This window comes from Rhizoctonia solani, chromosome 3, assembly GCF_016906535.1.
Source record: "Rhizoctonia solani chromosome 3, complete sequence".
NCBI lineage: Eukaryota > Fungi > Basidiomycota > Agaricomycetes > Cantharellales > Ceratobasidiaceae > Rhizoctonia > Rhizoctonia solani.
In genome coordinates, this window is record NC_057372.1 from 1656707 (window position 1) to 1672870 (window position 16164).

General features: G+C 44.4%; 4 protein-coding genes across 4 annotated transcripts; 2 read left to right on the forward strand and 2 right to left on the reverse strand.

Moving 5' to 3' along the window:
* Positions 1 to 860: 860 nt before the first annotated feature.
* Positions 861 to 1169, reverse strand: RhiXN_02922 (uncharacterized protein; the record flags this gene model as incomplete). The annotated part of the gene is made up of 1 exon (XM_043322739.1): positions 861 to 1169. The coding sequence occupies one exon, from the start codon at positions 1167 to 1169 to the stop codon at positions 861 to 863; it is 309 nt and encodes a 102-aa protein (XP_043178235.1).
* A 1124-nt stretch (positions 1170 to 2293) lies between these two features.
* Positions 2294 to 3648, forward strand: RhiXN_02923 (Retrotransposon-derived protein PEG10; the record flags this gene model as incomplete). The annotated part of the gene is made up of 2 exons (XM_043322740.1): positions 2294 to 3374; positions 3443 to 3648. 2 exons carry the CDS (start codon positions 2294 to 2296, stop codon positions 3646 to 3648), a joined length of 1287 nt encoding a protein of 428 aa, XP_043178236.1.
* Positions 3649 to 3818: 170 nt separating this feature from the next.
* RhiXN_02924 (Retrotransposable element Tf2 protein) lies at positions 3819 to 7079 on the forward strand (the record flags this gene model as incomplete). Its single annotated transcript, XM_043322741.1, has 2 exons — positions 3819 to 4457; positions 4539 to 7079. The coding sequence occupies 2 exons, from the start codon at positions 3819 to 3821 to the stop codon at positions 7077 to 7079; spliced, it is 3180 nt and encodes a 1059-aa protein (XP_043178237.1).
* Positions 7080 to 7647: 568 nt separating this feature from the next.
* On the reverse strand, positions 7648 to 7983 carry RhiXN_02925 (Transposase; the record flags this gene model as incomplete). The annotated part of the gene is made up of 1 exon (XM_043322742.1): positions 7648 to 7983. The coding sequence occupies one exon, from the start codon at positions 7981 to 7983 to the stop codon at positions 7648 to 7650; it is 336 nt and encodes a 111-aa protein (XP_043178238.1).
* Positions 7984 to 16164: the final 8181 nt, after the last annotated feature.

Below are 16164 nucleotides of genomic sequence, written 5' to 3' on the forward strand. Positions count from 1 at the left end.
GCAACTGCAGTAATTACTTGATTACTTGTTAAGTGTAGGGATCACCCTGATTACTAACCTAATTTAACTTTATATAGCTAGTCTATTGCCTTTTATATCCACAGCTAGTTAATATATTAATCACTGTATTATCTTCTGTACTTAATTACATAGTCCCTAAAACCCTATTCTATAACAGTCTGAATCAATGTGAGGGTAGCCTAGTTGGTGGTGTGCAATAGCCCAGTGCACTCTGTGGCAAGGGAAAAGAGAACTATAAGAAGTAAAAGTGGGAATGAGAACCTAAGTGATGTCCAGGTTGATAGATTGGCTATAGCCAGAAAAGAACAATTCACAATGTCACAACCAAGGACAAAATAGTTGCTGTGAGATGATGAGACAATTCACACAGATAAGAAAGTGGGGAATTAACAAGGTGAATTGTTCTTGGGGTTTCCAAGCCAATTCACAGTCTTCTTTTATAACAAAAGTGAAAGGGAGTAGATACATGAGAAGGGATGGTGTCCAGGCTGCACAACTGGGAAGCAAGATAGAGCATATGTCTCAGAAGCTCTGCACAGTAAACCAGGCCAGTGCACAGCAAGATAAGCAAGATAGAAGCACTTAGCAGAGAATAAGTCTGAACTAAGTGCAAGAAGGGAACAAGGAAGTGGGAAGAACATAAACAAGGAAGATTGGAACTATACAAACAGATTAGATGGATACAGATGAGCTCCCCAGATGCATGCACTAGGTGGGAGGAGGAAGCAATAGCCAATACATAGTCATGTCAGGAGGTGAGGCTCATGACAGCTTGCATTGTTTTGCATAAATATGACCTTCTCCATGTCCAACCCATAGTACTCCAGAGTTTGCTTAAATTAATCTTCTAGGATTTCCACATAGAGTTCCTTGGTGAGAGACCTATCTGTCTTGCACATAAAACCAGGGCCTTCCCACCCCATGCATGCCCAAATCATGATTTGGCCTCCTCCATGCTTGTGGGTTTTGATGATCTGGTGGGGCTGAGGTGCCTGGCCAACCCTTTTATAGGCATAGCAGTGCCCATCTGACCTAAATCTGTTGATCTTGGTCTCATCTGACCATTGGACCCTCTTCCAGTCATCAATTGTCCAGTGCTGGTGTGCCATAGCAAATTTATAGCATGCCTTGATATGTTCCTTTGTCATAGCTGGCTTTTTGGGCTTGACAAAAGGCACCTGTTGTAGACACATTCAATACCACGGAATTTACTCCGAATTTCTCAAATTTAAACAAAGCTGAACGGACGACATTTTCAATCACGTGACTTCGGCGCTTATATCATACACTAAGCGCCAAGCCACATCCCCATCCGCGCTTATTCAGCACATGTAGCCACCTCCACCTATGACAACATCATGACACGTCAGTGACACGTATGCATGAGTAAGGCCAACTGCGGAGCAGTGTTCTTATTGGATTAGGTATTTGACTTCTTGTATTTGTAATTAGATCACTTGTAGAATATAAGGAGGCCAACCAACCATGGTAACACCCAGGTTGATTACCTCTTGTTGCATCCCACATTGTACAAGGGCCTTACAGCCCAGTAAACCCCCTACTTAGTTACTCAGTCTACGCTGCCTTAAGCGGCTTCTCCATTGTACATACATAGCCTGCCATTGCCCTTACAGCCTTGGCCATTGTAGTATAGCTGGTTGTTGTTGTAGGATAGCTTGCCACCGCCTTACATGGTTTTTACTTAGTTACTCCCGGCCGCAAGCGCCCTCCTCCTTGACGTCCTTACAGACGTCTAGGACACTAGGTAATCAACCTTAAGTTGGTTGCAAACCGTGCCCACCAAGCACACCCTACTCAGACCCAACAAACAAGAAGGCCCCCTGTACTAGCACAAGGGAAATCACCTGATTGGGCTTGCCTTTTGCTATCAATAATCAAACTAGCATTGGCCCCAGGTAGTACCAAATTGCTATAAGGCAGACGGGTTCTAATTGTCTGCATACCACTGGTCACCGCACCTTTTGTCAGCGGAGCTAGCCAGCAGATCCACCTGCTTGCAGAAAACCCGTTCCACATCACGCCCGCACACGGCAGCTGATTGGTTAATAGGGACTGTCCAACGCTAGGCGGTTGACGCAAGCTCTTAGCGCCAGTACAATAAAGCTACCCATAAGTCCTGATATAGGCACCCTGGCTATTAGCCCCCATTTCCCCCACATTGCCCACCATTACTTCCCGCACCCCCTCTTGCGCTTCCTCTTGCGCCTCCCAGCGCACTGCTTCCCACCAAGGCCGCTCTTATCCCCATGAGATGGCAACCCGCTCCCAGAGCACCGCTTGTCCCCCATCCCCTCTTGATCAAGGAGAGCTGGGACCCACTCTTCCAGCAACCGCCAATGAGTCAACAAGCTTTGAACCCAAAGTCCACAGGGAAATCTCCCTTGGACAAGCAATCTCCCTCATCCTGGGATTACAAAACCAGGTCCTCCAACTTGAGCGGGAACTTGAGGAAACAAAGGAAGCCACAAAGGAAGCCCAAGACTGGATGGGCGCAGTTGATCAAGCCCTTGCTTGCATTGAGGCTGGGGGTGGAGCCCCACACACACCAGAAGACCGGAAACCTTTGGCAGTCAAGGCCATGCCCAGGCCCTTACCCAAAACCAACCCTCTACCAGCGCCTAGTGCGCCCCTCATTGCCTGGGCCAACCCCACTAGGGCTCCCCCTGTCTTTGCCCAACCAACTCCCGTCCGGGCTCCCCCGCAAGTCCATACTCCCCCTGCACCTGCGCCTATTGGACTCCAATCCCCCCAAGTCCCTCAACCAGTGGCTCCTATAACCACTTACCAGCCTCCGGTCAAGGTAGATCACCCTGACGCCTACACTGGAAAAATAGGAAACAAAGCCCGCCAATGGTTAACAAGGATGTTAGCATGGGTCCACCTCAATCAGCGGATGTTTCCCATGGATCAGGAGACGCTGTCCTTTCTCCTAATGAATATGAAGGATGTGGCAGGAGCATGGGCACACCCCCATCTCAATCAACTTGGCTCTCACAGGGCCCTAATTCAAACGGTTGACAACTTCAGGACGGAGTTCTTGGCTGCATTTGGTAACCCAGATGCCACGCAAGCCGCCAAGCGGCAAATCACCAACCTTACTCAGAGAGGCACCTGTGCTGAGTACATCACAAAGTTCAGGACCATTGCTATGGACCTGGACTGGAATGACGCCGCCCTTCATGGGCAATTTGCACGTGGCCTCCACTGGGAGGTCAGCCGTCTTATTGCCACCCGCAAACGGCGCCCAACCACCCTCCTTGAGCTGCAGAATGCGGCCCTGGTCATTGACAACGCCCTCTGTGAGGAGCGTGCCAGCCACCCGCCTAAGGGTAGTAAGTCTGGGACTTCCTCCTCCACCCCCAATAGGGGGTGAGTACCGGCCAACAGGCCACAAGACCAGGGCGCCTCTCCAGCAACCCCAATTTTGTCTCTGAGGAGGAACAAAACCGCCGCCGGGCTGAAGGCCTATGCATTAAGTGCGGCAAATTGGGCCACAAGTTTGCGGAATGCCGCACCGGCTGGAAAGCCACGCCTAAAGAGGAAGGCGTCAAAAAGGAGGCCGCCAAAATTGGCAAAGAGTCTGGACCCAAATTGGGAAAAGACTAAGGGTATCTGCTGCCGCGCGCAAGAACCCTAAGGACACTAGTAATGATTGTATAGAGATTTGTCATGTATCTACTGCTTCCAAATTATCACCACTCTTCACCATCTCTATACAACCAAAGCAAGCAGAACCAATAGAAGTCCTGATTGACTCAGGCGCCACATCCTCCTTCATGCACCCCCAAACCGCGGAATCTCTCCGCCTCCCACTTACAGATCTCCCTTTTCCCCATACCGTAACTATGCTTGATGGGTTGAGCCCCCAGGCTGGCAAAATCTGGAAAAAGGCCAACTTCACCTTCTCCTTTGATGGCAAACAAATGACCAAGACCTTCCTCATCTGTAACACCGGGTCTCACGCCGCCATTTTAGGATTGAAGTGGTTAGACGCCCATAATCCAGAAATTGATTGGAATCTACGCACCCTCTCCTTTCCCCACGCACCACCAGAACAGGTAGCCATTGCCAAAGAAGAGGAAGCTGACAAGAACCCTCTTGAAGGAGTACCCTCCAAGTACCATCAATATGCTAAGGTATTTGGGGAAGGAGAATTCAATAAACTTCCACCCCACAGGCACTATGACATTGGGATCAAACTAACCAAGGAAGGACCCCTAAATTCACCCCTTTACAGTATGACCAACGCCAAATCCTCCACTCTCAAGGATTGGCTCAGGGATGAGCTCAAGGCAGGGAAAATTTGTCCTAGCAAATCCTCCATCAGTTCACCTGTAATGTTTGTCCCCAAAAAGGATGGCTCCCGCCAATTGGTTGTAGATTACCATTGCCTTAATAACCAGACTAAGAAGAATGTATACCCACTACCCCATCCAGATGATCTGATGGCCCAACTCCGCAGTGCCAAGATCTTTACCAAACTTGATCTATGATAGGGTTACAACAACGTCCAAGTTAAGGAAGGTGACAAATGGAAAACCGCTTTCCGCACCAAGTATGGCTTGTATGAGTCCCTAGTCATGACCTTTGGGTTAACCAATGCTCCCGCCTCCTTCCAACACTTCATGAATGAGCTATTCAAGGATCTACTGGATGTATGTGTCATCATCTACCTTGATGACATCTTGATTTACTCCAAAGATGACGCATTCCACACTCAGCATGTTCATGAAGTCCTATGGCGCCTAATGGAAAACCAATTGTTCTGTAAAGCCTCCAAGTGTACCTTCCACGTCACATCAGTGGAATACCTAGGGATCATTGTCTTGGATAAAGGTTTCAGCCTGGATAAGCTCAAAATCCAGGCGGTCCAAGAATGGCCCACACCCACCAAGGTTAAGGAAGTCCAGTCCTTCCTTGGGTTTGCCAACTTCTTAAGGCGGTTTGTAGCCAACTTTAGTCACATGGCCAGACCCCTGCACAACCTGGTTAAGAAGGCCACAGTTTGGAAATGGGGAACCAAGGAACAGGAAGCCTTCCAGGGGCTGAAGGATGCCATCACCAACGCTCCAGTCCTTTGTCACGCCGACCCAGGGAAACCTTACTTTCTAGAAACAGACGCATCAGGCGCGGCCCTAGGCTCCATACTGAGCCAACGCCAGGAAGACAGTTGCCTCCACCCACTAGGCTTTTTGTTGGAATCATTCAAGGGTGCCAAACAAAATTACGACACCCACAATAAGGAACTCTTGGCAATCATCCGGTCATTTGAGTATTGGCAAATCTTCTTGGAAGGAACCCGTCACCCCATCACCGTATTCACTGATCACCGCAACTTGGAATACTGGAAGGAATCCCAAATGTTTAACCGCCGCCATGCCAGGTGGCACCTGTTACTGGCCGGTTACAATTTCCAGATTGTATATAGGCCCGGAAAACAGTCAGGGAAACCAGATGCGCTCTCCTGCCGATTGGATCACGCCAACATCCCACCAGAACCTCAGTCTATGCTACCAGAACCGGTGTTTGCCAACGTTGCCCTAGTAACGCCTGAAATAGAGATCCAACGCCAGATTGAGTTGTCACTAGACCAGGATGAGTCCTTGGAGGAAATCCTCCAATTCCTGCAAAACAAGTTGAAGGCACCCCCCTCCATTAAACACGCATTTAAGGATTACAAAATGGAGGCGGACCTTCTATTTTACCAAGGACGCATTGTGGTACCAGACATGGGGACATTAAGGACAGACCTATTAGGTATCTTCCATGCCAGCCCCTTGGCAGGTCACCTGGGAAGACAACGGACACTCAAACTAGTTTCCCGCAACTACTACTGGCCTGGAATCTGCGCTGACACCTACTGGCACATTGATTCATGCAAGACCTGCCAACGTATCTGCAAGCCTAAGTACGCTCCCATTCCCCCTCAGCCACTTGAACTCCCAACTAGGCCCTGGCAACACATCTCCTATGATATGATTGTTGATCTACCAAAGGACGGGGCTTACAACTCTATACTAGTCATTGTGGATAGCTTCACCAAATACGTCATACTGGTGGAATGTTCAAAGAAGCTGAAGGCCCCTGAATTGGCAGATCTGTTCCTACAACATGTCTGGAAGAAATATGGGATGCCAGAGAAAACCATCTCAGACCAAGGAAGGGTATTCAACAACAAATTCCTGAAAGCGCTGTACCAACGCTTAGGTATAGACCCTCACTTTTCCTCTGCATACCACCCCCAGAGCAATGGACAGACAGAACGGGTAAGCCCTTCCATAGAACATTTCCTGAGAGCCTACTCCAGCATTAATCAGAGGGACTGGGTCAAATGGCTCCCCATGGCAGAATTTGCTTACAACAACGCAGTCCATAGCGCCACAGGGAAATCTCCATTCAAAGCGCTTCACGGTTGGGAACCAACCCTGACCCCCTCTAATGTTCCTACAGACGTGCCAGAGGCCAATACACTAGCCCAAACAATGGAAGCCCAATGGAAGGAGATAGAAGCAGCGCTCCGGCAATCAAAGACACAGATGACTGCCGGAGAACAAGGGAACCCAGTGGAATTTGAAGTTGGGGAAGAAGTCTGGCTTGACGCCAAGAACGTAAAACTTGAAGTCCTAAGCCCAAAACTAGCGGAACAATGCCTAGGACCGTTCAAAGTTTTGGAAAGGATCTCCAACTGCGCCTACCGGCTTGAACTGCCACCAACTATGCAAACACACAACGTTTTCTATGTTGGACTGCTATCCAAGGTCAAAAGGGATGACAAAAGGGTGTTTGAGAACCGCCCGCCCCCAGTCACAGTGGACAGAGAGGAGGAATACGAGGTGGAAGGAATCACGGACATGGAAAAGAGGAACGGGAAGTGGTTTTTTAGGGTTAAATGGAAAGGCTATGGGTCAGAGGAGAATACCTGGGAACCAAGGGAAAACCTCAAAAATGCCGAAAAAATCCTGAAAAAATTTGAGAAGGAAATGAAGGAAAAGGCCCTTGGCGCTGCCAAGGCCCTTAAAGGGGGGGCAGTGTTGTAGACACATTTGATACCACGGAATTTACTCCGAATTTCTCAAATTTAAACAAAGCTGAACGGACGACATTTTCAATCACGTGACTTCGGCGCTTATATCATACACTAAGCGCCAAGCCACATCCCCATCCGCGCTTATTCAGCACATGTAGCCACCTCCACCTATGACAACATCATGACACGTCAGTGACACGTATGCATGAGTAAGGCCAACTGCGGAGCAGGGTTCTTATTGGATTAGGTATTTGACTTCTTGTATTTGTAATTAGATCACTTGTAGAATATATAAGGAGGCCAACCAACCATGGTAACACCCAGGTTGATTACCTCTTGTTGCATCCCACATTGTACAAGGGCCTTACAGCCCAGTAAACCCCCTACTTAGTTACTCAGTCTACGCTGCCTTAAGCGGCTTCTCCATTGTACATACATAGCCTGCCATTGCCCTTACAGCCTTGGCCATTGTAGTATAGCTGGTTGTTGTTGTAGGATAGCTTGCCACTGCCTTACACGGTTTTTACTTAGTTACTCCCGGCCGCAAGCGCCCTCCTCCTTGACGTCCTTACAGACGTCTAGGACAGCACCACACCAGCTTTCTGCACTGCCTGATGCACAGTAAGGCTTGAGACAGGGACCCCATTTGTGCTAGAGAGCTCTTGAGCAACTGGGTGTGGGGTTGTGGGGGCAGGGCCAGTCAACAAGTGGGTGGCATGGTGAATATTGGTTAGTGAGAGCTTAGAAGGGCAGCCACCAGAGTGCTTGGGGAGCTCAGGACAGTGCATTGCCCTTATCCTGCTAATCATTCCAGTACTGACACCAGTTTGAGAGTGAGTTTCTGAGAAGTGAAGGCCTTTTTTGAGCTTATCAACAGCATTCTGGACATCAGAGGGAGGCAAAGCTTTAGGCATGCTAGGCAGAGAACAGCAGAGGGTTGAGGCAGACTTGGAGCAATTGGAAGGGATTAAATAACCTGCCAGTAGAGTATGACATCACAGCTGATGTCACCATGAAATTATTGGAGGGCTAGACTCCATTGTCCAAAACTGTTCACAGACATACCCTGATAATTTTGTTTGTTACTCAGTCAATTCTCAACCAAATCAGACCAAACAAGGTACACCACGTAGAAGAGGTAATAGTGCTTGTCTGAGTAAAACTTCAAATTGGTCTGCTTACTAGTGGTGAAATAATGGCTTGTTCATGAAGAAAACAGCATCTCTGTGAACAGTTTTGAACAGCACTGTAGTTAGTCACCATAGGTAGAACCTTCACTGCCTTACATGGTCTCTCCTTTGTATCACACAGCCACAAGCACCTGCACCCTTGGTGTTCCAACAGATGTCTAGGACAGCAGGCTACCATGGAAAATTTCAGACAGCAATGAGGAACAACAAACCATAATGGAGGGGTAAATATCAAGAAGATTGAAACAGCAGTGGTGTTATAAACAGAGGAAAATAGAACTAGCTGGAATTGAACCAGCTTGACCACTAGACCATATGTCATCCCCCCCACCTCCAATCTGTAGTAGTTTAGTATAGTATTTGACAAAGGACTGGAGGGGGGGAGGTCATGTGACCTGGTGGACTATCAGTCTCTAAGCCATGAGCCCTTGGAGTAATGACAGTTCTGACTGCATATATGTGAGTATATGTGGCCTTCCAAAGACTGTGGAATATCCTGCTAGTAGGTAGCTTGGTCAGAAGACATGCCAGCAAAGGCATGGGTCATGACACTTTATCTACAATATCTCATAAAACCTAGATATATTTTAGGTAAACCTCATAAGTCTCAAGTTTTACTTAAGCATCTATAAGTCCTATACTCATTAGGCAAATCCTATAAATCCTGTACATTAGTCAGGTAACCCTCTTATCTAAGGTACTATCCCAGAGACCTTAAGGACACATACTGTCCTAGACATCTTATGGGATGCCAAGGGGGGTGGCACTTGTGGCTGCTGAATACAAGTAAGAAACTGCACAAAGCAGTGAGCAACTATCCTACAGCATTGAGTAGCTATACTACAGTGGCAAGTACACTTGAGGCAGTAACAAATACCCAGGTACAACAAGGCAAGTGCTTAAGGCAGCAGTGAACTAAGTAACTAAGTAATTACTGGGCAGTAAGGCCCTTGTGCAATGGTTGAATGCAACAAGAGGTAGTCAACCTGGGGATTACCATGGTTGATTGCCCTCCTTATATATTCTAAAGGGCAACTAATTACAAATACAAAATAGCAATACCATAACCAACAAGAAGCCTGCTCCATCAGCAGCCTTACTCATCCATATGTGTCACCTATGATGTCATCAAGGTGGAGGTGGCTACATAGCTGACTAAGCAGAGTAGAGAATATGGTAAGGCGCTTAGGGTATGACATAAGTGCTGAAGTCATGTGATTGAAAATATTGTCTGTTTGGGTTTGTTTAAATTTGAGAAAATTGGAGTAAATTCTGTGGTATTGTGTGTGTCTACAACACATACTCTTTGTCACTTAGGCCTAAGTAACATTAGTCTAAGGTACCATACATAATCAACCACCTGCACTTCATAGTTAGTAGAGTATTTGTTAGGAGTTGTTTTTTCCTGATAAACCTAGCATATATTCTGCATATATTCTGCACATTTACTTCACTACTTAATACTAGTTCTTGATTACTCCCAGATACATTTTGTATATAGTAATTCCTTCTTGCTCCTGTACCTACACAACTCTTAACATACTCAACCAATGCCAATTGAAAATCATTTTACAGAAATACTGGCTTAGTGGTAAAGAGCCATTTTGTTAAGGGTTGTGTAAGTACAGGAGTAAGAAAGAATTACTATATACAAAATGTATATGAGAATAACTAAGAACTACTATTAAGAATCAGAATATATGCACAGAATATATGCACAATATAGGCTAGGTTATCAGGAATAACAACTCCTAACAAATAGTCTACCAACTATCAAGTGCAGGTGGTTGGTTATGTATAGTACCTTAGACTAATGTTACTTAAGCCTAAGTGACTAATGGTATGTATACTTAAGGTCTCTGGGATAGTACCTTAAGTAAGAGGGTTACCTGACTAATGTACAGGATGTATAGGATTTGCCTAATGAGTATAAGGCTTATAGATGCTTAAGTAAGACTTAAGACTTATGGGGTTTACCTAAAATATATCTAGGATTTATGAGATCTTGTAGATAAAGCTATCTACAATATGGGGAGTATGGTGGATTGAAACACTATCACTCAATCACAGCAATCCTTACAGTATTGTTGCACTATACTCAATGTTGAACTCAACAACTGTGACAGTCAAGGGGCACAGGGTTGCAGTAAGTACACTAATAGGCTACCCTGTGTCTGTTGGGACTGGCCTATGGTCTTAGTGTGCCAAATAACCTCCTATGCTATTTACAGTGAGTCAATCACTAAAGTAAATGTGCAGATAAGCTGTTAAAGGCTTGTGTGAATATGTCAATATATAAGAGTGGATAAATGGAAAAGTGGATGCATTAGAAGCATCTTCACAGGGTTCTTTTATACCCTGAGAAGGTGCACAAATAAGTATATACATGAATGATATCAAGAGGGGGTACAGGAGGTACAGGTGGCAACTGAAACACTTGAGGGAGCCAATACTTTGGTACATGGTAAATGACAACAGTCCCTAATATTTGCCCCAAGGCAATGTTTGCCCCAAGGCAGTATTTATCTGTATGGGTGTTTGGATGTCCCAAGGCTAAGTGTTTCATCCTTGGAGTAAACAGTCCCAAAGGTATGATACCTCTGCATTGGGTACTTACAGTAAACAGGGCATAACTCTCCCTGAGTATTTCTGTGTGTAGCTACAAGATAGAATCTTGTACAACAAATACTAAAAACAGGGAAAATATTGGTAGTTACTGTTTATCTACTCAGCTGAATTTATATACATTTAAATGAGTAAGAAAACAGCATATATGCAAAAGATGTTGCATATTGAGGATATTACTGTAGCTTATAGGTTCTGTAAAGGTTGCAATTGGAAAGAGGGACCTTGAAAACCTCAGTTTGCATCTTTATCTTCTTTTATTTACTGTAGTATTACTTGTGTAAATAATAAGATAAGTACAGATTATTGAAGAAATGTCATATCCATAACACATCCTTTGGCAGATAATTTCATTCCCAGCCACCAGTATGTTTGACTAATTAGCTCAAGGGTTTGTTGTTGACCAGGGTGTCCTGCCAGCAGTGAATTGTGACAATCTTGGAGAATTCTTTTTTTTTAGGTTCTCCAAGTCTGGGACCACTACCTTGTTCCAGTACCAGAGCAGGTCTTCCTCCCAATTGTAATCTTGGTAGGCCTTCCTTATTGATGGTGGGGCTAGATCAACAAATTGGAGGAAAAGAGGTTGAGACTCTGGTGCTGAGCAGAGCCTGTGTTGGAGGATTTCCCAATTTCCAAGCTAAGTATAGAAGTAGCTTCTTTAGGGTTCTCTGGGTCTAGCTATCTTGAATACAATCAACTACACATATATCCTTTCTCAGTGTAAAGTGTCTTAGTAAGTATTTCTGTAAGAGCAAGAGTACTGGCTCAGGTTCCCTTTGGCAGAGATAGTTATGTAAGTTTCACTCCTAGTTGCAAGAACTAACTGGTTACTTAGTATATATCCTTCTTTAAGGATGATTGCCTTCTGTTCACTTAACCTAAGAACTCTGTATCAGGTCTACTACCTTTCCACACTATGGGTACTTGGGAGATCCACTTATACAAGTTTAAGTTATTTGAAATCTTGAGGCACAATATATCACACAGTTGAGGGGGGCAAGCCCAAACCCAAGAGTGACAGTCAACAGTAACAGTGAGGTGGAGTAAAGTAGGTGGTGCCCTCCAAGGGTATGCAAGAGTCCCCTTTTATACCCTAGAGTGGCAAGGTTACTGAGTCATTCACCTAGTCAGAGTATGAGTATGACTTGCTAAGGACTGTGCTTCCTAAGACTTTGATTGGTGGGTGGGAAGGCACAGATATGACTAGGATGGAATGTGACTGCTCTTGGGTTGAACTGCAATTAGTTAAACATAGAAACATCTAAATACATGACTCAGTCTATCAAGAAATGCTTGGCAGCCAATGAGCACTTAGAGTGAGTCATTAGTGTGAGTCATTCTGGTGGCAAGCAGAATGACTCATAAGCAGGATTTGCAGTGCCACTAGAAATTACTAGATAAGGAGAACCTTAGTAATCTCATGAGAGGTATGACTCAACTAAGCTAGGAATAAGGTTCATTTCCCAAGTTAGAGCTAGTCATGTGATGAGCTAGATGTAAAGATATAAATATAATGATTAGTAAGGTACTTGAGCCACATAGATAGAATCTTGTGAAGCTAATATCTCCATGAGATCTTATTGTATGAGCACGTGACAGGCAGCGTTAGAACAAGCAAAAGGAGCTCTATTGAACGATATGTAACACATACAGTCAATATGAGCGTTACATAGAGTAATGACAGGAATAATGGAAAATAGGAGTCAAATGGCCATTAAATCAGAAAGTCAGATATATGCAGATTATAGTGGATGGTGAGCTGTGAATGAAATATCATGTAATACATAACACCAGCTTTTTATGACTGAGTTTCATGGAGGGTCTGCTGGTGGATATATTCCAATGACTCAGCCAGCCCTTGTCCCCTACTTGGATTTCCTCTTCTTCCCTGTGTCTTTGATCATAGAAGTATTTCATCCTTTCTTGTGACAAGGATAGGGCCGCCTTGACTTTGTCATAACCTTTCTCTAGGAATTCCCCATGTTCATCTGCATTGGGAACTACTTCTTCTGATTTCTGGCCAACTGAGAACCTTGGATTATACCTGTAGCATATTTGGAATGGAGATTTGCCAGTGGAAGTTTGTTTTAGGTTATTTAGGGCAAACTCAGCTAGGGGTAACAATGATACCCAATCTGATTGACAATGGTTCCCAAACATGCAAAGAACAATTTCAGCCTCTCTCTGTATGTGCTCAGTCTGACCATCTGTTTGGGGGTGGTAGGCTGTGAAGAATGTAGGCTTGATGTCTAGTCTTTGGTATAAATGGCAAATAAACTTGGTGTTATGGATATGACATTTCTTCCATAATCTGTACTTATTTTATTAATTACACAAGTAATACTACAGTAAATAGAATGAGATAAAGATGAGAACTAAGGTTTTCAAGGTCCCTCTATCCAATCGCAACCTTTACAAAACCTATAAACTTCAGGAATACCCTCAATATGCAATATCTTTTGCATATATGCTGTTTTCTCACTCATTTAAATATATATAAATTCAGCTGAGTAAATAAACAGGAACAAGTAATATTTCTCTTGTTTGTAGTATTTATTATTCAAGATTCTATCTTGTGGCTACACACAGAAATATTCAGGGTCCCCCTGTTGCATGGACAAGTGCCCTGGCAGTTAATCAGTGCTTAAGCGCCAACGCACTAAATGCGCCTTTTCTCCATCACCCGGACATCCCACACTGCTGAACCGCTTGCGCTTAGGTGCGCCCGTTTGTGCGCTCCAGAACGCTGGGTCAAACTCCCAAAACAGACAACATTTGGCAGAGTTATGCCCTATTTACTGTAAGTACCCAGTACAGTGGTATCCTACCTTTGGGACTGTTTACTCCAAGGATAAAACACTTATCCTTGGGACATCCAAGGACCCACACAGGTAAATACTGCCTTGGGGCAAATATTAGGACCCATTATTATTTATGTCATAACCCATATCTGGAGGGGTTATTACCATATACATCCACTGTCAAAGATATATATAGTATATATGATGCACAGTGATATATTAATAATATAAGTTGCTGGGGGACATTGCACTCCCCCTGCCCCCCTTGCTGTGGGCCAATGTTAAGGCCTGTGGGCAAGGTCTGAATAATATATTATTATAGAAGAGATTATGTCATCCCCCCCCCCACCTCAAATCCATAGTAGTTTAGTATAGTATTTGATAAAGGACTGGAGGGGGAGAGGTCATGAGACCTGGACTTATGGAATGTCACTAAGTCCAGCCATGTTGACCATTAGTCTCTTATATGTGAGAACCTGGGGGTTCTGAGTGCATAAGTGCAAGTATATGCGTGCATGCGGTCATGTTGGTGTGCAACATGAGTGTGTTGGAGGCTTGACAAGGTCAGGACTCATGGGAAGAATGGAGTGGGTTGTGAAAATTTACCATGTACTGAAGTATTGGCTTTCCTAAGTATTTCAGTTGCCACATGTACCTCCTGTACCCCCTCTAGGTATCAGTCATGTATATACTTGTTTGTGCACCTTTTCAGGGTATAAAAGCACCCTGTGAAGACGCTTCTAATGCATCCATTTATCCACTCTTATATATTGACATATACACACAAGCCTTTAACAGCTTATCTGTGCATTTACTTTAGTGATTGACTCACTGTAAATAGCATAGGAGGTTATTTGGCACACTAAGACCATAGGCCAGTCCCAACAGACACAGGGTAACCTATTAGTGTACTTACTGCAACCCTGTGCCCCTTGACTGTCACAGTTGTTGAGTTCAACATTGAGTATAGTGCAACAATACTGTGGGGATTGCTGTGATTGAGTGATAGTGTTTCAATCCACCATACTCCCCATATTGTAGATAGCTTTATCTACAAGATCTCATAAATCCTAGATATATTTTAGGTAAACCCCATAAGCCTTAAGTCTTACTTGAGCATCTATAAGTCCTATACTTATTAGGCAAATCCTATACATCCTGTACATTAGTCAGGTAACCCTCTTACTTAAGGTACTATCCCAGAGACCTTAAGTATACATACCATTAGTCACTTAGGCTTAAGTAACATTAGTCTAAGGTACTATACATAACCAACCACCTGCACTTGATAGTTGGTAGACTATTTGTTAGGAGTTGTTATTCCTGATAACCTAGCCTATATTGTGCATGTATTCTGTGCATATATTCTGATTCTTAATAGTAGTTCTTAGTTATTCTCATATACATTTTGTATATAGTAATTCTTTCTTACTCCTGTACTTACACAACTCTTAACAAGCTCTGCCAGTTTGGGCACTTTAAGCTTCTTTGAGCATTTGACAAAGATACTGTATTTGGTGAAACTATCTATGATGACTAAGATAGAATTGCAACTCCCATCTTTTGGTAGGTCAACAATCATATTGTATGACACATGTTGCCATGGTTGAGACAGGAGTTCCAGGGGCTGTGGGGGTATTGATGCATACTTGGTGTTGTAGACACACTTGATACCAGGGAATTTATTCCCATTTTCTCAAATTTAAACAAAGTTAATTGGACTACATTTTTGATCACATGACATTGGTGCTTATATCATATGCTAAGCGCCAAGCCATGTCCCCATCCACACTTATCTCATCATATGTAGCCACCTGATGACATCACTATGACATGTCAGTGACACGTATGCATGAGTAAGGCCAACTGCAGAGCAGGGTTCTTATTGCATATAGTTAGCTTCCATTCTCACATATGTTGTATTTGTAATTAGTCACCCTTGTAATATATAAGGAGGCCAACCAACCATGGTAACACCCAGGTCAATTACCTCTTGTTGCATCCCCCCACTGTACAAGCCCTTACAGGCAGTAAACTACTTAGTCACACACCTTAAGCGTTGATCTCATTGTATTTAGTTAGCTTGTTGACACCTTACTGTGTCTTGCCACTGTAGTATAGTTGGTTGTCATTGTATGTAGCTTGCTTGTTGCCTTAAGCAACTCTTACTTAGAATTACCCAGCCGCAAGCACCCACCTCCTCAATGCCCCTTAAGGATGTCTAGGACACTTGGGCTTCCTTATCTGTTGGCATATTTTGCATGAATCAATGTGCCAGTACGTGTTGGCGTGGATACCCAGCCAGTAGTAGGTGCAGGATACTAACTCCAGGGTGCATTGTCAACCAGGATGTCCTGCCAGTGGGCTATCATGGAAGATGCATAACAAATCTGTCCTTAAAGTTCCTACATCCAGGAGCACAATGTGGCCCTGGTAGAACAGCAGTCCTGCCTCCATTTTGTAATCCTTGAATGCCTGT